At 39.0% G+C, this 25,374-nt stretch overlaps 1 protein-coding gene and 1 non-coding gene across 11 annotated transcripts in view; one reads left to right on the forward strand and one right to left on the reverse strand.

The window, feature by feature from the left end:
* Positions 1-25,374, forward strand: part of UTRN (utrophin) — a 448,326-nt gene that overhangs the window by 48,806 nt on the left and 374,146 nt on the right. For 5 of the 10 annotated variants that reach the window (XM_072965966.1, XM_072965973.1, XM_072965975.1 and 2 more), the window contains exon 1: positions 543-677. The exons of the other annotated variants lie outside the window; for them this stretch is intronic. In XM_072965966.1, the coding sequence (XP_072822067.1) occupies positions 584-677 (94 nt within the window). In that variant the 5' untranslated portion in view covers positions 543-583. Of the gene's footprint in view, positions 1-542; positions 678-25,374 lie in introns of those variants that run through there. 10 annotated transcript variants of the gene reach the window in all.
* TRNAA-GGC (transfer RNA alanine (anticodon GGC)) lies at positions 21,613-21,684 on the reverse strand. The gene has a single exon. It is a non-coding gene; the product is annotated as a tRNA-Ala (tRNA).

Consider the following 25,374-nt stretch of genomic DNA (forward strand, 5'->3'; position numbering starts at 1 on the left):
ATGAGTCAGAATTGTTACCTCCCATCTTAGTATTCTGTGTGGTTGAGCTTTATTTTTTCCATAATAGCAATTTCTAAGGAATTAAGAAGAAAATCTTTTGAGTTTCGTTTTCCCAAGGTGTACATGCATATTAAAGTGAAACAAATCCAATTTGTTCTTTGAAGTATGGTTAATATGTAACCAAATTCTTCAGTCCAGTTGTAGACCCAGCACAAATGACTCTATTTATATACATGGTGGGTAAGGAGGTGGGTGGAGGTGTCCCTCACCAGCCCAGCTGATACTGTCAAAACAGGAAGCAAAGTTATAATCTCTTTCTAGTTGATCAGAAACATTCAAAGGCCCTTCTTTGTGACAATTAAAAAAAAAATGGAAAATGACCTAAGGAGTTTTCACTAACTGCTAAGTGTAACTTCCTGTCTGGTATTTAGAGGAGATTCAGTTAGGTTTAGTCAGATCCTCTCATGGGAAAAATAAAAGCCACCCCAAGACAGGACATCCCAGTGTGCAGTTCGCAGGCTGCTTTTGTTAAAAATCCACTTCCTCTGCATCTTTTTCCTCATCATTTAAACAAATGTAGGTGATGAGCGGCCCGGCAGCCACCACATTTCGTTGGAAAAAGTGCAGATTGGATTTCCCAGGGAGAGTAGCTCGGCAGGCCGGCCAGCATTTACCAGGTGAGTTTGTCAGCTTGCGTGACTCCTGTCTGCCTGTGCGGGAGGTTTTGAAAAGAGGACGTTAGCACAGACAGGGCCCTCTCAGGCACTTACTGAACCTCATGTGTTAAGTAACAGAGCCGCTGGAGGCAGGGCCTGGCCGGTGATGGTAACAGCCCGGCCTGTTCTTCCTGACGCCACATCTGTTGTAGACTCTGAATAGGGGAGACCAGGGCTGTTCCTTTATCCTCTCTTCAGAATGTGATGATTTCCAGTTCTTGGCTTCTTCTGGAAAAGCACTCAAGGAGCCATACATTTGTTGTGGATTTTCAGACTGGCTTATTATGTGTTGACTGTTTACTGCCCTGGAGAGAAAGTTTCCTTTGTGCTGTTGAACAGAGGTAGCACTCATCCCATTTTGTACTTGATTTACTGTGCTGGCTAAAAATGCACTTTACTTTTAAAAATAGATGCTTCAGAGTGGAGTAAGGGGAGAATCAGACATTTGTCCTTTGGAGGGGGGGCCGTCAGTGGAGGAGGGGCCGTTGTAACACAGGCTTGTTCAGAAGGCATGCGGAGGCAGACCTGCACGTTGGATGTGGCACTTTTCTGTCACTGGAGTTTACTTCCAGGGTGACTTACTTAGTTCTTCTGCTCAGTTCAGACATCCGTATCTTGTTTAATCTGTGTATTCGTGTTCTGGCCATAGACGCTTTCTGAGTAAAAATAAAAATCAGGTGATGTGTATTTTTTGACCTTACATATCATGCTTAAATATTGTTACAATGGGAAAACTTTAAGGCTGGTTAGAATTTTTTAAAAGTTTTTTTCCTCCTTTGGAATTACTCTTTCCCTCTTAATGTTTTCCTTCTTTACTCCGTAAGAGTGAGATGTGGTAACTGCTGGTAGATATCCTCTCTTAGAAGCACATTTAACCTGAGATGATTGGAGCAGCCCACATTTTCTTAGCAAATCTGGTTTCTCGGCCGAGTGTAATAGGAGATCAGTGTCTCTAATTCTCTTCTTTGGCTAGTACTTTTCTCTCTTAAAGAACCCTGTGGTCTCAACAGAAAATTTAAATACCTGTCAGAGGCCTGAATTAAAACCCCATGTACAGGAGCTGCATTGCAACCTTGTGGCTTTTCAAAGGCATCTGTTGACTCTCACTTAATCGTCTTTCTTTCCCCGACATAAAGAGTCTTCATCGTCTGCTAGTCTGTGTCTTACTGTCTTGCCACAAAGGGTCTTGGGTTGATGACAGTGGTCGAAATCAGAAGATGATTAGAAGAAAAAAAACCAAGCAAACCTCTAAATAATAAGCAGACTTTTAAACGAGTAGACTGAAGCTTTAAATACAAATTCTGATTCATTCAAATAGCATTCTTTCTTGCCCTGCGACCAGTCCAAATGTTTCAGGAAAATAGGAAACTTTTTTTTTTAAATAAATATTTCAGGGTATGTTATTTGAATAAAAATGGAAAACCAGTGTGTACATGATTTTAGATTCCGTGAGGGCCTAGGCTCTCTTCTCATTGGAAGTTATTAATTTAATATTTTTTTGTATCTGCAGCATAGATCTCTTTAGTGCTCTTGTTATAAGTAAAGATATAAAAAGGTACGTGTCTGTGGATGGCATATTCCGTTGCAACATGTCTTTTTTGGTCTTCAAAATGGTCTTCATAGTACATTAAACTTTGAGGTGAATCCTTTATTTACAGACCTCAGTTAAGGTGGAAAGAGTGAAACCATAAGTGTTTTGCATTAAACTTTTGACAATATGAAGGTTGATATTTCAAGTGACTGTTGCAGAACTTAAAGGGAGTAATGAAAACGACTGATAAAATAGACTAAATTAAAACGCATGTTTGCTCAAAAGTAGCCGTTCAGGGTTGTTTTTGAAATTGCCCATCCTTTGCCTCACGCTGTCTTCTACCCTGTGGAACTCTTACTTCGTGCATGTGCCTCTCAGCTGCCCACTGAGATGTAACAAGGGAGACGTGAGTAAGCTGAAATCGGAGTGTCTTTATCTCTCTCTCTCTCTTTGATATAGAATCTTTATATTTTAAAATACTTACCTTTCCTTTTCTTAATCCTGATGTCAGTGCACAAATGCCCAAATGTTAAACATAATCTAATTGAGAGAGAACCAAGTTTTTATCCAAAAAAAAAAAAAAAAGGCTTGGAAGTGTGAAAAAACTTTGGAGTTGTGGGCATGTCCTAATGCACAGATGATTTATGTCTAGAAATTGCCCTGCTCAGGAAGCCCCCTCTGGGAGGCCTTGCTTTCTTGCCATCCTTCCTGCTCTCTTGTCAGGCTGCAGGACTCTGTGTCAGCCGTTTCCTTTTTAGATGAATGGGTTTGAACACTCTCAATGTTGGCTCCATGTTAGAATTGCCAGAGGGCTGGATCCCCACACCCGGAGTCCTGGTGTAATTTGACAGAGGCCTTGACTCTGCAGTGTTTCAAACACTCTCCAAGTGATTCCAAGGTGGATTCAAGATGGAGAAGCACAGGGGAGGGTGATTTGTCCCTGACTGGACGGAAAGCACCACGAAGAGGGGCACCGCTGCTACCTCAGCACCGACCCCACGCCTGGTGGGCAGGAGGGTCTGAGCGTTTGCTTGCGGAGTGGTTGGATGAACAGACTCCTCTGAGTGACGGGAGGGCTGGAGGAGGGCTGGACCTCTTAGTTCCTGTGTTGACTGATGTCAGGCAGTGTGTTATCTGAGACTGTGGCCCTGTCTGAAGGTCGGCTGTCATCGGGGAGAAGCTCTTGGAAGCAATCACAGGGGATCGGCCCGACTCGGGCCGCGCTGAGCAGACCTTTCTGAAGAGACAAGGCTCCTAGTTGGCGGTGTCTTCATGAAGCAAGGCAGGTGGAGAACTTTGGAATAAGAATTTCATCAGGGGCTGAGGCGTCTGTGCGTGTGAACGTGGAGGTGGGGCCAGCTGGGCGCACTACTAGGAGGCTCCTCCAAGCGTTGTCTGTGCAAGGGGTAGTCTGAAAGGAAGGAGGGTGATTATCTTTGCCAGATAACAGGGGCTGCCTGACCCATCAGTTGACTGTATCAGAAAAAAAGGAACAGAGCATTAAAAGTGATCAGAGTGCAGTGAGGTTTGTCTGGGAGATTTTTTCAGGGCTTGAGTAGTTTTAGCTGATGCTAATGTTTATAAAGAAAATGAGTTGGTGGTTAGGAAGACCAGGTAGAATGTAATTTGCAGAGGCTTGGGAGAGAAAAATGTTGCATTAGGAGAAGGGCAGGCAGAGCGACTTGTTTGAAAGAGAAGAATTTGGGGGGAAATGAGAAGTGTAATTAACATGGTACTAAAGAGTTATTCATGGGAGGGGACCTGGGTCTCCGTCCCCCCCACTCCAGCCATTGACTGTGTGAGGCACTGAACTTCCGAGACGGGTCTCCTAACCAGCAGTATCCTCCAAGGGCTCGTGGTCAGGATTGTTGATGTAGCATGTTTTAAAGCATCTTGCAAGCTATAGTAACAGTTGCAGGTAAATAAAAGGCATCATAAGTTCTGTAAAAATTATAAAAACATAGTCATTTTGTAATGAGCTTTGCCTGCTACCTAGAGTCTGGAGTAGGACATCAAGTATTATGTTCATATGGTACTTAAAATACATTTAAGCTGAAACGGTGCACTCTGCCATCTTTTTAGTTGTGTTTTTCCCTGGCATCACTTGAAAGGCATGACTGTGACACGGGTCCTGGATCTGGTTCATGTTTCACTTGGGTTCTTTGACCCTAGTTGCAGGGCACCAGGTGCTTTCTGATTCTATTCATTTGCGAATTCAGGATTTAGTTAGAGGGCCACTGAAAGGACTGGTGTGAGAACTAAATAGGATCTGGATGCAGCGACTCCCTCGCTCCTGCCCCAATATTTTGACCTTGATTTGAACAGTCCAGTGAACTGGCAGCTCAAGTAGTTTTTTCCCACTGAACTAGAACTTTCATTGTTTTGCAGAGGAAGATGAGTCATAGCCCAGTCCTGCCATTGTGACGAAGTGAAATTTTAGTTCCTGGGCTAAGGGAACACAGGTCAAACTCTCTGTGCAAACCGCAAAGTACTGAAGTGGAATTGTGAGCTGGGCAGGAATTAGTGTGGCCCTCTCTGTGGGGTGGCTCTCAAGTTAATGAAGCATTTTACTGTGATACATTTTTGATCCCAAATCTAATGTTTAGTTATGTATTTAGATAATCAGTCTCCTTCTTAAAAAAATTCGATGCAGAATAAAAATTACACAAAGTGGAAAACGGTCAAAATGTCTCGCCTTCCATAATCATTGTTATTGTTTTGTTTGTCCTGCCACACTTCTCTCTCTGAAAATACAGGTGTACAGCTTTATGTTTAAATTCCCAGAAGCACAGTTTTTCTCTTTAAAGTTGAAACCATCCTGTCACAGAGTATCCCGTTTTAAAAAAAAAATATGAAAAAATGACCTGTGCACACATATTTTAGTCTATCTGGATAATTTCTGGGGCAAATATGCTTTTACTGTTAAACTGCCATCCATGAAGGGGAGAGAGATGAAAAGCAATATATAATTGTATGAACTTGCATTTTTTGTGTGTCTGTGTGAAACTGTACTTCTCTGCATAAGTTTGTTGGCTCTTTGGACAATTTTATCAATAAATTGCCTTTTCATATATTGCCCTTTTTTCCCCTCTGCTGTTTGGATCTCTGACTTTTAAACCCTTGCTTTAAGGGTTTAAATGTACAGAATGGCAGATTTTGAAGGACTTCTTTGAATTTTGAGTTTTAAGATGGTTAACTTCCAACCTAAAAGGTAGGCGTGATTTCTGGATCTCTGCGACAGAAGTTTCAGTCTTTGGATTTGGATTCTGTGTTTTTTTTCTCTCTCTTTTGGCTGTGGAATCTGTCATCATCCTAAACTGTACTGAGACTGGTAATTATTTTGGTGCCCACACTATTTTGTTACATTTTCACGTATTGATAACTTATTTTCATAGGGATGGTAAATCCCAGAGTTATTTTTAGAATCACCCCTTTTCTGTGTAATTTGGGGCACATGTTAGAGTTATCAGAGAGAGACTCTGGAGTTAGACTTGCAGTTGAATCCCAGCTATGCTGCATCCTGAGTCTCACTTTCCTCTCTTGCAAAATGGAGACAATGGGGCTGTTGCAAGTCTTTAAAGGTGTAGGCATGTAAGACCCCTTGTGCATTACTTGGCTGATTGCAGGAAGGATTGTACAAAATGCTGCCTGTTTATCTTAGTGGAGCTTTTCAAGTTAAAGCAGGAAAAAAATACAGTTTAGATGTTAAATAAAGATAAGACATTGGCTTAAATGAGGCCCCCATGTGCATCATCACAACGAAAATTTACAGTTTTTTTCTCATCCTTCGATCGAGATCTGTTAGTGATTTTTCACGTCAAAGCATCGAAGCTGTAATTCTGTGCTGGGCTCATTTAACCACAGAGCCAGTACGTGGCAAGAAATTTAGAGCCATACAGGACAGCAAATGGCCTGCAGTTGCTCGGAGAATATCTTTGTGGCAGGGTGCCTGAAACGTTTTGCTGGTTTCAAAGTTCACTTTCATTTGTTCAGAAAGGTTTTTATTGTTTGCAGTCAGTCAAGGCAGGCGAAGGGAGAGGGCACACAGCCTCCCGTGTGGTTCTGTGCTGTGTGACCTGTTTGCCTTTTGGTGCCTTATATAAAAGCTTTATTTAGTCTGTAGAGAAGACTGTTTCTCCAGATAGAGGAAAACTGTCATAATGGTCTGGAAACATGATAGATTTCAGCTTGATGCCATTGATCCAATTACTCTTAGAGGCTGGGCTACACAGCAGTTGAACGAAAGGCATCTTGCACAAAGTCTTTTAGGTCACTTGCGTGACATCAATGGAAATGCCTCATCTGATAGCATCCACTTGGCCCACTGAGAAACAGCTCCTCTTGTCACACCGACACTGACCCGGTGGCCCAGCCAGCCCCTTGCTCGGAACCTGCTCTCAGAGTGAGTCTCCTGCTTTTGACCTGGCCTGTTTTCATATTCGACTCCTGGGTTCTGTGCTTTTAGCTTTTGCTTCAACTCTTAGGCAATAACTCCTTTTCTGGATTGTGTTTGACAGAAGAAATTTATTTCCCCATCACATTCATTTTCTATCTGGATAACTCCAACCCACCCAAGCAGTCTGATATCTGATGATCCTGTGAGAACCGTTTAGTTAGTTAAATATTTATTGTCAAACTCTGAATAACCAGCGGTACAGCAAGCAAAGGAAAAGTCTAGTTTATGTGTGAGTTTTTTTGGGGGCAGTGATTTATAGGACATTTGGAGGAGAAAAGAAACATCATAAAATGAAATACTTATTATATTTTATCTCTGCCCATGTGAACTCTCTAAAATAATCACTACATTCTATCTTTGCTCACATGCATTTAAAAAATCATGGTGGATTTTGTAGTGATGGATTTTATGCTGGGGAGGTGTGGATATTTTGCAAGTGTGTTGAGAAAGCAATTCTCATTTTCCCCTCCATGACTGACCCACTGGATCTTTCTTATCCATCCACCTCCTTCCTATCCATTTCTTCTGCTGTTACAGGAAGAGTCTTTTGTTTTTATGATGAGAATTTGTCTGTGGCTAAATGAACTGAGCATCATTTTAAAAAGTCATTGAGGTTGCATTCTGTGTGTTTACTGAGTTTGTTGCTGGCCTTATGCTGCAGAATTTCTCTCAATAATAAAATCTAAATAAAAATGAATGGTGTTGAAGGTAAATCTTCCTCTTGATTACTGTAATAAAGAATTGACATTTACTTCCCATAATTTGGAAGTCATTCAGTAGGTAATATTTGCCTGGTGTTTTATGATGAACAATTCTTATTATATTGGGATTGTATCAGGAAGAAAGTAAGCATTGATTTCCCTGTAATTTTCTAAAATTGCTCATCTTTGTTTCTTGCATAGAATAGGGCTCAGTTTTCTGTCAGCCTAAACCCAGTCACACAGGTTAAGAATGAGAAGAAAGAAAGAAAGAAAAGGAGCCAATAATAAATGATTGAGAGAATACTTATCTAGACCTGCTGTTTTCTGGGTCTTCTTGTCATTGCTGGGGTGTCTTAAATCAGGTTTTAGACTAAATGATTCTGCTCACCAGCAGCCCAGGACCACTGTATGCCCTGCAGTCTGCACATAGATTATGATGGACATTTGCACATGTGTGCCATGTGGGGACATCAGTGAACTGCCTTAGGTCCTCATTTTAGTGACTGTTTTCTTAATTCAGATTGAAGTGTTTGGTTTTGAGATCTAGGGCAGTAAATTAGAAGGGTAGAGGGTCTGAATGCTGCTAAAAATTTGACACACTGACAATCATGTTGGCAGGCTGATTGTGGAGGAGACAAAAAAATACAGAGCAAAAAAAAAAAAAATCTCAAAGCCAAGCAACCTGGGTCAGTATGACATAATATTTTGCTCATCAAGTAGGCAAAAATAGAAAAAACTAGTAGCACATGAAAAAGCTCTTCCAGTGAAATGACTTCACAAGTGAGAGGAGACAGTACGGCTTTCTGGGCTGCAACATCAAATCAGGCTCTAGAAACCTGCTTGCAGATTTTATCTGCAATCAAGTTCAACCAAAAAGAGCCCCCTTCTCTGGCATGAAGTGGCCTGAGTCAGGCTCATGTGCACTGCTGGTTTCCAGCTGCAGGAGTTGGTACTTTGTAGCCAGCGTTCAGTTACTTTCAGAAGCTGTAAATGTTCTTGGTACTGAGCCTTCCCTGCTCTAAGCAGGTGTGTCCCCAGGTTTATTCTGCTATTAGATCAAAAACAATTCACTCCTGTGGTTGGTCAAAGACACCTTTTCCAGGAATTCTTTCCTGACCTCCAGGAATGGGCTGGTGTCCTCTCCTCTGTTCCTCCCACAGCTTCCCTGCCAGGACCAAATTCAGTGACCCCTAGAAGTGTTCATTGTCCCACCATTTATGACCCATATTATGGATCAGTGTTTTTGAAAGTGTGGTCTAGTGCTGCATTTTAATAATCTCTCCAAGTGGTCATTTTGCCTGTTTGAGCGCCTCAGCTTTAAGACAGTGAGGTTGAAGATGAGACTTATTCTTACTTGTCTTTGAATTCTCAGACCTACCCTAGCTCCTGGCACATTGTAGTTGATCAAGTTTTGTTTGTTTGTTTGTTTTGTTTTGTTTTTGTTTTTGTTTTTGTTCAGTAAATGAGGTAGAATTCCAGTAAAACATGTATGGGAAGCAGATGTGCATGTGGAATCCAGCAGCACAGTCAGAAGCCACCTGGATGATTCTTGACCATTTTTCTTTATTGTTTTGTAAATCAACACTTGTGTGAGACTGAAAATGTAAATATGGATGTACCAGAATTAGCTTTTCTTATTTTCCTGCCCAGAAAAAATATACTGTAACTTTATTATTTGTATTTTACTTTTTTTGAAGCAAACTTTTATTTTAGGTTAGTTTTACATTTACAGAAACTAAATGCAAAGATAGAACAGAGAGCTCCTGTGGACCCCGCTCTCTGCGCCCTTCCTTGTTGACATCTTATGTTACTATGTGACATTTACTAAGTCACAGTTAATGAACCAATACTGATATGTTACTATTCATTAAGTTATTATTAATAGCATTAACCAAAGTCCTCCTTAAGAGTTATTGTTAAAAGTTTTTGATTTATAGATGAAATAATACTTATAACTTGTACGAAGTCTTCCGTTAAGTTAGGGTTTTGCGTCTGAATTCTTACATGTAGTCGCAGTTGCATGTATATCCACAAACCAAGTGGGCCAGTCCCTTTGACGATTAGATTCTGAAACAGATTTTTTTTCAGGTGTCATTGGCCTCCTGGGGCCTGTAAAGTGTCAAAGGCTGATGTTTGGTTAATATATCTGAAGTACTCCATATTAATGAAAAAGCTTACTGACATCTCAAGTTTTGTTAGGTATGGTATTTGTTTTAACTATTTAGAGTATATTCAGGCCAAAGTATACTATGAAAAATATTTAACAACTGGTATAGCATGAGCCCTTGCCAATCAGACTGATGTCGAAATAATCAGAAGAGATGACGGCTGGTGAATGTGTTTGTCAATTCTGCAGTATCTAAATACCCTAAAAATGGCTCCTAAGCGGGCAGAATCCATCCCAGTCAAAAAGCCCCGGCCGAAGGGAGTTACAGCAGCCGTTACTGATGTTGTAAGTGACGTGTGAATGTTTGCTGTTGTCGCTGGTGGTGGTGGTACCTTCCTTGACTTCAGTTATTGCTGATGTTTAAAAAATACAGCTAAGAAAGACACATCAGGGTTCCTTTATATAGTGAAATCTCCACATATATTATAAATAAGGCTATATTTTTGATAAGATTGGCTCACAGTTTGTCAGAGGCACATACGTGTGGTGGGAAGAAACCTAAGCTCTATCCACGTAGGAGACTTTCCGCTTTCCGCATCTGTCATCTTCCTTTCTGACACTGTAGCCCCATGAAAGGGGGGACTCAGATGGCTCGTGGACGATGTGGGATTTGGAGACCAGTTGTTCCTCTCGCCTCCTTTGCACCAACCTGTAGCCTTGCTGTGAGCTGGTCGTGGCTCAGCCATCGTAGGAACCTGTGCTTTGGTTCATGCCAAATTCCCCTCATTTCCCCATGATGATATGTTATTAGTATCCTGATCCCTGTTATTTGTTAAGTTAATCTTCGCTTCAGGGATCTCGGAAGATCACAGCATTTTGTTTTCAGTGACTTCATTTCATAATATATGCTCTGGGGAGGTGAGACTAGACTAGAGACATTGAAGCCCAATAATTTAACATCTACAAATAGTGTTTTGTATTTAACCTTCCTACCCATTCCTCTTCAGCATGCTAGAAACAGATGCTAAGTTGTTTAAACAGACAGTGCCCTTAGTCAAAGATACCTATTTTCCTTAGTCAAAGATACCTATTTTCCTTTGACAGGATATAGACTTATTTTTTTTTTAATCCTCAAATCTGTGAGAACAGAATATCCAATAGGATATGAGGAGCAGATGGAATCCCCTCATATTAGAATCACTGATTTTAGGACTTCTTGTGAAAACTCTGGCAACGTTATTACTATTTTTTTTCTACGTTGAATCCACTTAGCTGTTTTTGGCAAATATTTATTTGTCAACACTGATTGATTATACAAATAATTATTTACAATATTTAAATCTGAAATAATAAATGTTAATTTTAGAAATTTAAAATTGTTTAAAAATAAGAGATCTTGTTGGTTAAATCATTGTTATGTCTACTCAAATTAGTAAACGTCCTTCAAAAGGCAGATTTTACATCCCATGTGTCAGATATGATCAGTTCGTTGCTGTAGGGAGAGGAGCAAGGGAAGAAGAGGCTGTCTTTCCCTCACCCCCATCTTGTCCCCAGCACACGTATATTTTGATTGGAGCAGTTGGGCTTCAGAGTCAGACTGCCTTTATGTCAATTCAGGTGCCTCCCCTTACTGGCTCTGTACACCTTGGGCAAGTTCCTTAATTTAAAATGTGAGCTCTGCTGAAAAATGGGGACCGTGAAAGCACTTACACATCATACAGATGTTTTGGGGATTAGGTCGCATAGTAATCCTTATAGGAAGCTTTCAATACATGTTGTTAAAAACAGCAACAAATAATGTTACTACTAATATTATTATTACCATTATTAAAACATTTAAAATGATAGTTTAAATTGCCTTATATAATAGAGCTGCTAAAATGTATCAGACTTAGCTAAATTGAAACTTGTTTCTTTTTGCCCATCCTCTTTAGGTGACAGATGTGAAATAAGTAAAAGATAGAGAAGTAGATATAAAATCTAGCTTATTCATTTTCACCCTGAGCAGGAGTATTATGACTTTAGAATTTAAAGCACTAATGTTTGGTGCTGTTCCATGAAAATCTTTCTTCCTAAATCTCTTGATATTAACTATCTTCTTAGGTTGTTAACTCTTGTGTTGTTAAAATAGGATATTCCTTATTTCATAACAACTTTCATTCTTTGAAGAAAACTCCACATTCCTTATCTCCATTGTTGAGTGTTTCATCTTTTAAAAATCACAGTAATATGAAAGAATGTCAGAAAAGAGGAAATAGCTGTTACTATTTCTACCATCTTAACACAATAGTAACTTTCATGTCTTATTTTCTCATTTAGTTTCAATGTTCATATCTTAAAATTATTGCAACTCACACTTCTAATTTTTTGTCCTGGTATTTTATAGTATTTCATAAATATTTTCTACGTTTCCGTTAGGTAGTTATCTTATAATTTATTAACTCCCTGTTTTTTTTTAATTTTGTTTATTCCTAGTTTTTTAACATTATGGATAAGAGGGCACTGAAAAATTACCTTTATTGATCTGTAAAATGGTGATGATAAAAATGCTTACCGTAGGATCGTTGTGAGGATTATATATGTGAATAGATACAAAGCAGGGTTTCTCAACCATGGCACTTTTGCCACTTGGGGCCAGGTAAATCTTTGCTGTGGGAGCTGTCCTGTGCGTTGTAGATGTTTTGACAGCATCCCTGGCTCCTACCCACCAGTTCTGATAAACAAACATGTCTCCAGACATTGCCAAGTGTTTCCTAGAGGGAAGACTCGCTCCCAGTTGAGAACCCCGATATAAAATATTTAGAGCAGCTGGACTCTGCTCTAGTGTGTGCTGTATAAATATTTATTACTATTATTATTATTTGCTGTCATTCTTCATTTCAGTTACTTATTTCTGATAAGTTCCTAGGCATACAATTTCTAGGACAAGAGGTTTAGTTTTACGGTTTCTGACATGAACGACTAAATGCTCTCTGGAAGGCCTGTGTTAAGTTTAGTGCCATCAGTTGTATATAAATATGTCAATGTCTCTGAGATCCACCCAATATCAAATTGTGAGTGCACATATTGTTTTCTTTTCAGTTCCTGTAATTACTAGTCAAGACAAGCATTTCCTATGTTTCTTCATTTGTGTTTTCATATCTGAGGATTCTGGCTTATCCACACAGCCCACCCCCACCATTTCTGAGCTACTTTGCCATCCACCACTTGAAGTTGAAACCCTCATTGCCGTCAATAACCAAATCTGTATTAAATCTCTTTGTTTGACCTTTAATAGCATCCAAGTTGAACATTGTTGAGGTCCTTTCAGATTACTGTGTTTTACCAGAAAGTCTTTTACTGTTTCAGATTAAGACACAGTAATTGACAGTGTCCCAAAATATGAGAACTTTCAGGACTTAAATATAAGGTAGCATCCTCTTTTTCGAAGGGTAATTTGGTGGAAAAGCACTCAACCTTGTATTCTGTGATACGTATCATCTACCATGGTTGCCTCCGGTTTACCCTTTTGGAAATAATCCCAATTATAGCTGTAGCAGAGGCTGCTTGTGCCCTACGCGTAACCCCTGCCTTCAGCACTTCGCAGCGTGGGGACTGCCAGCTGCAGGCACCTGCATTCACCTGCATTCTTTTGCTTGAGGGCCGTCTCTAGCTGGAAAAGCTCACACCCAGGGTTGGCAGGTAGTACCACCACCCAGCAACCCACAGCCAGGCACTGCTGTATAAATGCCCCAGGTTCTCTTGCATCTCAGGTGAGATATCGTTGAGATGAGCATTTTATGTCTTCCCTGTTGAATTAAGATTCAGTGTTAACTTCATTAATGACCCTTTTATTAGCTACCTTTTCTTTCCTGTCTCAATTCTTCACTCCTTACCAGTGTTTCCTGGGGTCAACTCCAACATAAACTACTTATACTAGAATCTTTATCCCACAGTCTGCTTCCGGGGGGAACCATCTAACATGTTAGCTAACTTTTCCTTTGACCTTGATGAGAGAAGGAGAAAAACAGACTGGGAAAATAGAAGTCTTTTGAAGACCTGGCTCTCTGGGAAGTAGATGAATTTGGTTTCACTGACTGAAGAGACAATTTGGACAAGTAAATATTCTAGTTATGCCACTGCCCACAGTGCCCTGAGAAAGACAGAGCCTCTGAACTCCATGGTGGGATTAAAGCCATGGCAGGATGGCTTCTAGTGTCCCCGCCTAATGTGACTTTCCGCCTACTTCCTTCACACCATGGAGTGACTCTGGGGCTTGCTGGATTTCACAAAGACTGGTTTTCAGTTTGTGGCTTTCTCAATCTAGAGACCGACTCCTGTTAGGAGGGAAAAAAAATCCTCATATTGTTCTAATTTTGTCCTTATTTTTGAGCTAATTGTTACTGCTTTGGGAAAAAAATTTTAGCTTGCAGCTCTGCTAGTTTTGTAGGCAGGACATAGTTTCAATTTCGGGCTTAGTCTGGAGGGCTATATTTGAGTTAAAACCATCCAGAAATTGGGGGGGAGACCTGTTAGGTCTATTTCTGGATCCTAAAAGGGGGATGGCTGATAAGGAATGGAGTGCTTTTAATTAAAGGCACAAGTTGATTCCAGGGACTTTTTTTTTTATTATGCTGCCACTACCTTACTAAAATTTAAAGAATAAAAACAAAGGCCAAATTAATAATAGTGAAAATAATAGTAATGGCAACAAAAAGAATGAGTAAAATATTTGCTTTGTTAATTTAAAAAATCACCTCACTGGAGCTGATTTTTAAAAAGTCAAATTTAGCTGGAATGTAATAGCTAAATTTCTTTACATGAGTGGAGTCAGAATGCTGAGGTCCTGGTGTGGGTGCCATAGACAGAGTAGAAATTTCCCCCTCAGGCACTGACTGAAAGAGCCCAGCCAGGGAGGGGAGGTGATCAGAGTATACTGAGGCACCTATATCCCTGCCCTACCCAAGACCCTCCCATCTGCCCATGACCCAGTTGCTGTCTGTCAGTCCACCCTCTTCCAACTGCAAACCTCCTGGACCACTTATCTGAAAGTCACAGAGCTGTTTTGTTTCCGCACCAGCACAATGTTGAATGTAGGTTCTAAAAAGCCGAGGTCGTTACCAGGTCTTCGATGACCTTAGCTGTGAGTGTGTCCCAGAGTGACCCACAGTGAATGTTGGCCGCATAGGTTTTACATTCTTCATGTGAAAGTTCTTCCTCTGTTGTTTTGTAATTAATAACTGAATAGGATATAAAGCCAAATGATTTCATTGTTGAACACAGAATTGAAGGTCATGAGAAACTGACTGTTCAAAGTAAACTTTGCCAAGATATGAGATCTGCATTAACACCTGGGTAGTTTTTAAAGCAAGGCAGAGAAAAAGGGAAAAAAAAACCATTCTTTATATGATGTGAAAGTTGATTTCAGTTAGGTGAAATGATCTATTGGATTCTTAGGTTAGATGTGACTCAGGAGACTGAGTTTGCACTGTGAGTAACACTTTGAAACAAAAGGGTATTTGAGGACCTACTGTGTGTGAGGTTGTTCAGAACAGAAATGTGCTAAGAGTCTTATGTACATATACTTAGTTAATAGCTTGAGTTTTTAAGTTTGATACCATATTGGTTTGCTATTTGAAATATGATTTTGAATCAAGTTTCTTAGTACTCAGCACTTTGAATTTTGTGTTTTCAGAAGAATTTAATAGTTACACATAATAATTGATGGGCTTTACTACTTAAGTTCAAAAACAGAGAGACCAGTAGAGAGACAAAATTTGTGATATGAAACCCAGAATCTTACAGAACTGTATTTTGTGCTTATCTTCTTTTCTATAAACTTCCTAGGTTTTTTGAGTCAGAAGTAGTTAGAGAAAGATTGATTTCTAGTCTGTCCATCTTTTACTTGTCTCATTGGAGATGGAAGTGCCTCAGCTGTTAGTTATGCATTTATATACATATGTCCATTGGTATGGTGAATTGCCACAATGTCTAGTAGCTATAACTTCTAAATTCTAAGAATAGATTCATTTTGAAAGCAATTCACTGAGAGCCTGGCTTTTCCCAAGACTGGTGTGGTGTGAAATGGTTGAGGGGTGAGTGGGCTTGGCTGAGTCCTGTTCCTCCTATGTTATTACTTGCTTGCTTTCCAGCTGGGTCTTAAATTCTTCTTTCAGAACACATTCTAAGCCCTAAGTTAGCTGGTAGGAATTTGATTATGTGGTAGGAATAACTGCAGATGAGCAGAGATATAGTTCCCATTAGAATTTTCCCCTGCTTAAAGAAAACCAACAAAACACCTCCCCCTCAGAACACTGTAATTTTATTGGAATTGAGTTACCCCTGTTAAAGACATTTTCTTTCATGGCTAACTCTTAATTTCTTCCTAATGATTATGATTTTTCTCTTTTCCCTATGGATGTGTTGGGCGATTTCTTCGGTCAGTCAGTAAATATTTATTGTTTACTTATGGTGTATAAGGAACTATATAATTCCTTCAGGGAATTAAGAATCTCATTAGGAGGGGAACTCAACATGGACATGGATATATATAATATTATTAACTTTCAAAATCCCCCAAATGCTTTGTTAGAAGTAAGGAATAAAATGTTATGTGAATTCAAAAGGTGAGGGTGGGTAGGTATAGTGTTGCACTGGGGAGGGGAGTATCTCTCTAAAGACTTCATGACAGAGGGTACCATTTGATATGGAAACTAATGGGGGTATAAGGACTGGAGAAGAATTCCCAGGTAGAGGACACAGATTATCAGGGAATGACTATAGGAAAGTGTGCTGAATGCCATGCTAAGCAGGCTGCTTCCCACTGTAACATATAGATAGCTAGACATGATTTTGAAGGCAGTGGGTGATATTTGGAGGTTTTGTGTGTGCAGAGCTTCATGCATAAGCAGTTAATCTTTCAAAGGTCTTTAGGATGCAAATAGGAGGGTAAGTAGTTTAGGAGGTTATTGCAGTACATCGAGGAGAGGATTGAGGACCTGGACATCGAGGTTGGTAGCTTCAGACTATCTTGGCTCTGTTGAAGAATTACATTCAGTTATATGGCAAAGCTCACTTCATAGTTTTTAATATTTAAGGTTCTGCTGCTAAAAGCTGAGCTTACTTTTCTCCTGGGTGTAACTGTGATTGAAAGAACTTGCGTGTGAATGATTCATCCCCCCTGTTGCATTTATAGTATGGGTTTCTAGTTTAGGAGCTCTGCTTCTCCCTTGCTGTCTTTTTGGTGCTTTTTCTCGTTATTTTTCCCTTGAAAGATAAAAGGAGGCACTTAGGCCAAATTTCATTCCTTTGATTGAGTTTGTGTGGGATTATGCCCCGTGTCGGCTTTGTTAGCAGGTGCTGATCTGTGTACTTTGCCCAACCAGGGCTGGAGAAGCTTGGGTAGTATAGTTTTGCTCTCCCGGTTCTGTGTTACTACTTCTGATTTTATATTCCCAAGTTTGGGATTCATAGGCAGAGATGCACAGCTGAGGAATGTTGCAGCTGGGTGGGTGTGTTTGTTTCCCAAATCCCAGAGCATGGATTTGACGGCTTAAAACCACCCACATTTATTATCTTACAGTTCTAGAGGTCAGAAGTCAGATACAGGTCTCATGTACTAAAATCAGGGTGTTGGCAGGCCTGCATTCCTCCTGGAAGCCCTCAGGGGGAAATAATTTCCTTGTCTTTCTCAGCTTCAGGGGGCTGCCCACATTCCTTGGCTTAATGGCCCCTTCCATCTTCAAAACCAGCAATAGTGGGTTGAGTCCTCTCCTTGTAGTGAATAACTTCCTTCCTTCCTTTCTATTTTTTTAAAGGAACCTCTGCACAAAGAATTTAGCATGGTGGTTAATTCCCCAATAATTCCTGCTTGTCTTTTCTTTTGGCAGCTGACTTATAATTAATTTTTAGAAATGTTGAAAGAAGCTTTTCTTTGTGTGTGTCAGTGTGTGTGTGTGTGTGTGTGTGTGTGGTATATTATGATGTGTATGTTTATTTGATGATGGGAAAAATGAAAGAAATGAGCCATCGGCTTTCAACTGCAGTGACAGCAGACAATGGAACTTCTGTTATGGGTCACGAAAAGTAGACTTCACTTTGCTCTGACAAAAGCATGTAAACCACTCATGAATCTCCACTTTTTGCACCTTATTCTGAAGCCATATACTTGGGTTAATGTGACTCCATGGTTTTCTCTCAGTGTTCTTTGGAAGGATGTTATTAAGGAGACACACCCAACATGGTGGTGAAGTGTATTTGGGAACAAAACAAGTGAGTAGCCAAATTAAGTGGAATTTAAATGACTCTTACTTTATGAAAAGTGAAGAAGGCCAGAGGTTAGTTAGCTAATAAGGTGTTTCTCTGTTCATCTGTGGATTCAGTGACAGTTTGGCCTTTGGAAGGAATTTATTTTAGGTAAATCAGTATTATTATGGCAGATCCTAGAGATTTTATGTTCATTGCATTCTACTGTTGGCATAGGAACCTGAATATCATAATCATCATATGAATATAAAAGTTGATGTGTTGTAATTGTACAATTTATGTTAATTTACTTTGAACTAAGGAGCATACCTATGGGAGATGTCACTTCCAAAAACTCTACCTACATTTTTAAGAACTTATATGTAAGTCAAGGCTTTATTAAGAAAAATACTTCCAAGACAATAGCAATTAAATCACTTAGACACATCACTTCTTTTCTTGTTAATTTTATAGATATGTAGGATTTTTTTCTGACCTTCACCCCAGTCATCATTATATAGCTAATGCAATTGTCACCAAATAAGATTTAGAATTTTTAGAATAATAATATTTAGAATAACTTTTAGAAAGTATACATTTCAAAAATAGTTTACTGTTAGAATTAAAGTAGGGTTATGTCATAGACAAACAGATGTCAGTTTAATAACTTACTAGCTTAGACATTGCCTAATCTTTTGTTTTCCTATGATACATTTGGTTAGCTTTTATTTTCAAGAAGACAATTAATTGTTGGATGAGGGCCAAGAGAAAAAGTCTGGGAACGTTAAGCTCTTTATTCAGCATGAACATAATTCTGCAGGCATACTAAAATTATTTGTAGGTTGACTTTTATATTTAACATGGTTGGTGGCAGAAATAAGGGAAGAATAAGGAGCCACTGGTCGAAATGACATCTTAGTTGCTAAAACTCTGCTTTGTTCATCTTCTGAGAGGGTGGTTGTATAGGGCCGGGGGAGGCATACATTTTGAACGGAGGGGGTTTTTGGCCAAGAAATAGGCCTCCACCTAACAGAACACCCACTGTGATGATTTACAATGTTTGAATCTCAGCAAAAATACCACTTGTATTCTGAATTCCTTTGTTTCAACTACATAACTCAATAAGAAAGAAAGTTTCCTACAATTGAAAAGAATAGGCACTGTTTGGAGGCCAAGTTTTTCCTTTTAAGGCTGAATGTGCTTTATTTTAAGCTACTCTTTCTTCTCGAGAAGACTGGTATAAACAAGAGGAAGGCCCTCTGGTATTTCTTTGCAAAGCATCAGTAATGCTGTTACTTTTTTTGTTAATTATTTTTAATCCTGCTTATTTATTTAGTGTCTATTGCTATAGCACCTCAGGAGCTCAGTGTTTCTGACAGTACATCCTACTGATGAGTGGATGCAGACCGCCTGGGTTGGAATCTCTGCTTCAACTCTTACTCACTATGAAACCTCAGACAATTTTATTCACACTGTTTACTCATCTGTAATATGGGGTCTACTCATAGCACAATGTCATGATTGTTGTGAGGGTTAAAATAAGATAATGCCAGTGAAAAGACAACCCAGAGAATGGGAGAAAATATTTGCAAATCATATTTCTGATAAAGATCTTTGGATCCAGAATATATAAAGAATTCTTACAGTTCAACAATAAAAAGGCAAATTAGCCCAATTGAAAAGTGGGCTAAGATTTGAATAGACATTTCTACAAAGATACATAAGTGGCCAATGAACTCTTGAAAAATATGTTCAACATCATTAGTCTTGAGGAAAATGCAACTCAAAACCACAATGAGATTCTACTAGGGTGAGTATAATCAAAAATATGGAAAAGAAGTGTTGATGAGGATGTGGAGAAATTAGAACCCTCATACACTGCTGGTTGAAATGTAGAATGGATCCAGCGTCACTGAAAACCAGTTGGCTGGTTCCTCCAAAAGATGAAATGTTGAGTTATTATCTAGGTCAGCAATTCTACTCCAAGTTGTATCCCCAAGAGAACTGAAAACACATGTCCACCCAAAAATTTGTACACAGATATTCAAAGCAGCATTCTTCATAATAGACAAAAGTGGGAAAAACAAAACGCCCATCAGATGATGAATGGATCAACAAACTGTGGTCTCTCCGTATAGTGGAACATTATTCAACCATTAAAAGTGATGTAGTATTGGTACAGGCTACAACATGCATGACCCATGGAAACATAATGCTAAGTGAAAGAAGCCTGGCACAAAAGGCCACATATCATATGATCTACTTATATAAAATGTCTAGAATAGGAAAATCCATAGAAGTAGATTAGTGGTTGCCTAGGGCTGGGGGAAGGGAATGATGAGGGAATGACTGATAATGGGTACTGGGTTTTGGGGGTAATGAGAATTTCCTGGAGTTAGACAGTGAGGATTGTTGCACAGCTTAGCAAATATGCTGAAAACCACTGAATTGTACACTTTAAATGGGTGGATTTTGTGGCATGTGAACTATATCTCAATTGACAAAAAAATAACATAATGCAGGGGAAGTGGTACCATGCCTTAAGATGGTAAAAACTCAGCACACATGAGCCACTTCTGCTGCTGCTATTATTATTTCATTATTATTATAAAAGGATAATTGCTTGTAATGTGCTTATATTATTTCTAGTGCTTTTCTTCAAATTACACAAATATTAGCAATTTGGTGCTTGCAGAATGTTTCTCAAGATCTGCATTTGTGAACGAGTTTTATGATGGAAAGCCTTTGAATTATTGTGGGGGTGTTTTTTCCATTTGCTTGCACTGCATCTTCTTTGTATAAAATAAAGTACTTCTTGGTAGGTCATATGGCATTTATAGATTTTTTTTTCTTACTTACTCTCTTTCATTTGATTTATCTGATGAGACACACTCAACTCTTGTGATGAAGAGAAAGCAGAGAAGCTAAGAATAGGATAAGTTAGAGGAATCCCTCAGTCTGGATGAAATTTCTTTTCAATATTTTTCCTCCTACTGTTCAACCAGGAATTTTTCTTCTGGGTGATAGCTACATAGTATGGGACTTACAGTAGTACAATATGCTAACATAACCACACTTGGAAGTCTTTTGACAACATTTTGTATAACATAAATGTGAAAACTGACTCTTCATTAGTTACCTGGAATAACATTTGGACTGTGTTTGCTAAATATGTCTACTGTGTCTTCAACACTGTGTCATCCTGTTAGAATTATTAATAGATGAGACTTGGGGGGCGTTTCATGGTTTTCAGGATTAAATGGTATTAATGCAAGTGTGTAAACTTTAATAAATTCTAGTTTATAGCATGTTAGAATATTTGATTATGGTTACAGAAATACACATGATCTGCCTGTTATAGGATCTAAAATTGATCTGAGCTGTAGCTTTCATTTCTAGATTTACTCCCTCAAGCTTAAAGGGTGTTCTCATTTCATTATCAATATCGAGACAAAATCATTTCAATTTCCTAGTAGATGGGTGTCATGGTGACTTTTTTTTTTTTTTTTTTGGGCCAGGCTCTTTGTTTGAATTTGTGACCTAGTTTGACTTGTCTTTGATTATTATGTATCTCTCTTCTCTGCCTGGTTTGCCTGGCTATTGATTTGCTACTTTGACCTTTGATAAAGCTGTTGCACTGGCTCTTTCTTTCCTGGTGGGGACCCACCTGGTTGCCCTGCCGGTTGGTCGCTTTGGTCTTGCTTGCTGGTTGAAGTATGTCCCCTGATGGCCTTAAACACTGGTATCCTTGTTCCCTAGCTCCGGCCTGGGTGCTGCCTGGGGGCACCTCTTTTCCAGCACACAGGCTGGTCTCTTGACAGTTGCCACCTTCTGCATGGCAGGTTTAAAAAATTTTTTTTAATATTTTCTCCCCCTAATGCAGGTCCTGGGGATTGAACCCAGGACCTCGTGCATGCCAAGCACGCACTCTACCACTGAGCTATACCCCCTACCCTGCATGGAAGTGTTATGGGATGATTTTTTTTCCCACAGAGGGTAGCAGCCTTTTAATAAATTGTATGTTGTACATGAGTATTAACACTAATATTTATTTATATATAAATAAATTATAGTTATTGTTTTGATTTGAAATTTTCTATAATAATTATTATGTCCTAAACATTTATATTATTTACTACTTATTGTTCAGAATAAATAGTTTAATCATTGAGTTCTGATAATTTACACATTAGAGAATTATGTGTACAACTGCCATAGGTGTCTGTGGTTAAATTCTTTTATTAAAATTTCACTTTTAGTGAAGTGAAAAACTTACCATTAGTTCTCTGTGCGCCAGTGTGTAATGTAGTATAACATGTATTTATACCTATACTTGAGGTTATCCTATTCTGTCAGTATGTATTCACATAAACCTGTTAAGTTAAAAACATGTGCTGTTGATGAAAGTTTGGCACAATTATATGGCTATACATAAACTTATACGATCCTGGAATTTAGTCTCGGTGCTGGGCTGATGGTCCATGTGTATAAATGTGGGTGGAAAGACTGATGTGTGGCTTATATTTCTTTCCACCGTGCGTGCACAGTTTCTTCTCTGGTTAGTTGCTGCCGACACTGCTGTGGGGCTGCTCCCTGTGTGTGGCTTGGCCTCAGAACCCACACTCTGCTCCCAGACCCACTCACTCCGTCTCTGGTTGCAAGTTGGCACAGTATTTACTGCAAGTGACCAGGCATGGCTGCTTTACGCTGTGCTTCAGCTTGCCCTTATTAGTATTTCTTAGTTCTCCCATCAGCAGGTCTCTGATTTCTTCATCAAAAAATAATCTTGTGTAGAGTCATGACCCTCCTGCCTTTCCAGATCAACCGAGCTTTGGAAAGCGAAATGATTACTCATCAAAACTCTAAGCATCAGGATAAAATGTTCCTATTTAGATGAATCAGGGGTCAATTTAGTTTTCTAATGAGCTTTAGAGTTGCTTTTTTTTTGTCTGCCTTTAGGGGCTACTTTTATACTAGCTTTTCTTCTTTTTAATGTTTCTAGAAGTCTAATTTTCATTCTTTACCCATAATAAAATGATCTTTAAACACGTGGAAAAGAGGAAATGAGAAAGGAAATCTGGGTTATCTTGATGATCCTGGGTTTAACATTTTGCAGATAGATGAAAAGTTCGTAAACATAACAATCATGATCCTTTTATTGAAGTGGACAATTTAGAGCTCTAGATTGAATTATGGTCAATATATAGTTTGTTTGGACTTAATGAGCACATTAAATACACCCATTCGATAGACATAGAAAACAAACTTATGGTTACCAGGCAGGAAAAGGGGTGGGAAGGGATAAATTGGGAGTTCTAGATTTGCAGATACTAACTAATACACATAAAATAGATAAACAACAAGTTTATACTGTATAGCACAGGGAACTCTATACAATATCTTATAGTAACTTATGGTGAAAAAGAATATGAAAACGAGTATATGTATGTTCCTATATGACTGAAGTATTGTGCTGTACACCAGAAATTGACACATTGTAAACTGACTATACTTCAGTCTAAATATATTTAAAAAAATAAATACACCCATTCAATAATTTTTTAAGTTGACAACTGTATTAAGAACTGCATGTACTATGGTGATGAAAGTAGATTTTTCTTGACCTCATGGATTTACACAAATCAGTATGTCAAATTGAGATAAGTATAGAGTGCAAAAGAAAAGAAAACAGAATGCTTTAAGAGACTGTGGAAATCTAGAAGTCAGCTCTGAAGAAAAGATGTTTAAAATCAGACCTACTATAGCCAGAGGAGTTAAGCAGGTTGAGAATGGGGTGAAGAGCACTGTAAGGAGACATAGCAGCATGAGCAAATATCCTGGGGCAGGAAAGGGCTGGGTGCTTCTAAGTAACACAAAGGCCAGTGTGGCTAGAACTGTTGTGTGGAGAAGAGAACATGGCAAGATAAGACTCAGTGTAGGTAGGGGTCAGATGATTCAGAGCTTTGTAAATAATGTTAATTTAATTGTTCCAAAGTTCGTTGTAAAGCTGGCTGCAATTTAGAAAGTGGATTAGAAAGGAATAAGAACAGAAAATAGGAGATGGTGCCAGGTTATTGGCTTTAGGTTAGTGGATTCTAAGCAGGAGATGACAATAGCTCAGTCTGAGGGATGATTGGGAGGTGAAGAGTTGTGGATATATTTAAAGTATATTTAGAAATTGAGCCTAACAAAAGGTGGTGATAGATTGTGGTATTGGACAGATGGTAGAATGCCAAAGATTGGTTTCAGGGTCCTGGCATGAACAAGTGAGTAGATGAAGGTGCTGTGTCTTGAGTTAAGAAAGACTGGGGACAGAACTGATTTGAGACAAGACCAACAGCTTAGCTTCAGATGGGTTAAGTTTGAAATGAGTCTGTGAGATACCTCAGTGCAGGTATCAGTTTGGTGGTTGGATACATGCTTTGTTATTTATCTCTTGCTGCTTGACAAATTACTCTGAAAATTAGCATCAAATCTATATTAGTTGTCCTTTGCTATGTAACAAATTACCCCAATATTCAGCAGCATAGAACAAAAGTATTTATTATCTCATGGGCTTTTCTGAGTCAGGAATTTGGGAATGGCTCTGCTAGGTGATTCTGGCTCAGGGTCTCTCATGAGGTTGCAGTCAAAGTATTGGCTGGGACTGCAGTCCTGCGAAGGTTTGACTGAGGCTGGAGAATCTGATCCCAGAATGACTTATACACATGGCTTTTGGCTCACCATTGGCCAAAACTGGTCTATATGATTATCCCTAGTTGCAGGGGGAGGTGAATATTATAACTGGCTATCTTGCTTCAAGGGAAAAAAATGAGAATGAGATTAGACTTCAAAGCAAGAATGATTCAGTAGGTAACCAGCGGTACCTCCCACAGTGAATTTGAACAAATATTTCCCTCTGGAGTAAGATGACTAGAGGCATGGTCACAGTGAAAACAATTCTGATTCTAGAATTCAGAATACTTGCCTTTATATTCCAAAGGAATATACTAAAAATACGAGTTTTAAAAGATGAAATTGGAGCCAAGTGAAATCTCCTCATTTGTCTTGTTGGGGAATGTATGAGTCAAAGCATACTAAATGACTCTTCTTTGAAAATCAGGTTTAAATGGAAATTAAAAATATTTATTGCAGGGGCTTTTTTCCCTAGTTTTTTTGAGGTGTAGTACACATAGCTGAAATTTACCATCGTAACCATTTCTAAGTGAACAGTTCAGTGGTATTAAGTACATTTATATTGTTGTGCAGCTGTTACCACAGTCCACCTCTGTAACTCTTTTTGTCTTGCAAAATGGAAACTCTACACCTATTAAACAATAAGTCCCAATTCCTCTGTCCCCTTAGCCTCTGGAAACCACCATTCTACTTTTTGTCTTTAGAAATCTGACTACTGTAGGTACCTCATATATATGGACTCATGCAGTATTTCTCTTTTTGTGACTGGCTTATTTCATTTAGCAAAATGCCTTCAAGGTTTATCCATGCTGTGCAGTGTGTCAGAATTTTTCCCTTTTTAAAGGGTGAATAATATTCCACTGTGTGGATCTGCTGCATTTTGTTTATACATTCATCCATCGGTGGACACTTGGGGTTCTTCCACCTTTTTGCTCTTGTGAATAATGTTGCTATGAATATGAGTG

Source organism: Vicugna pacos, chromosome 8 (assembly GCF_048564905.1).
Source record: "Vicugna pacos chromosome 8, VicPac4, whole genome shotgun sequence".
NCBI classification, from domain to species: domain Eukaryota; kingdom Metazoa; phylum Chordata; class Mammalia; order Artiodactyla; family Camelidae; genus Vicugna; species Vicugna pacos.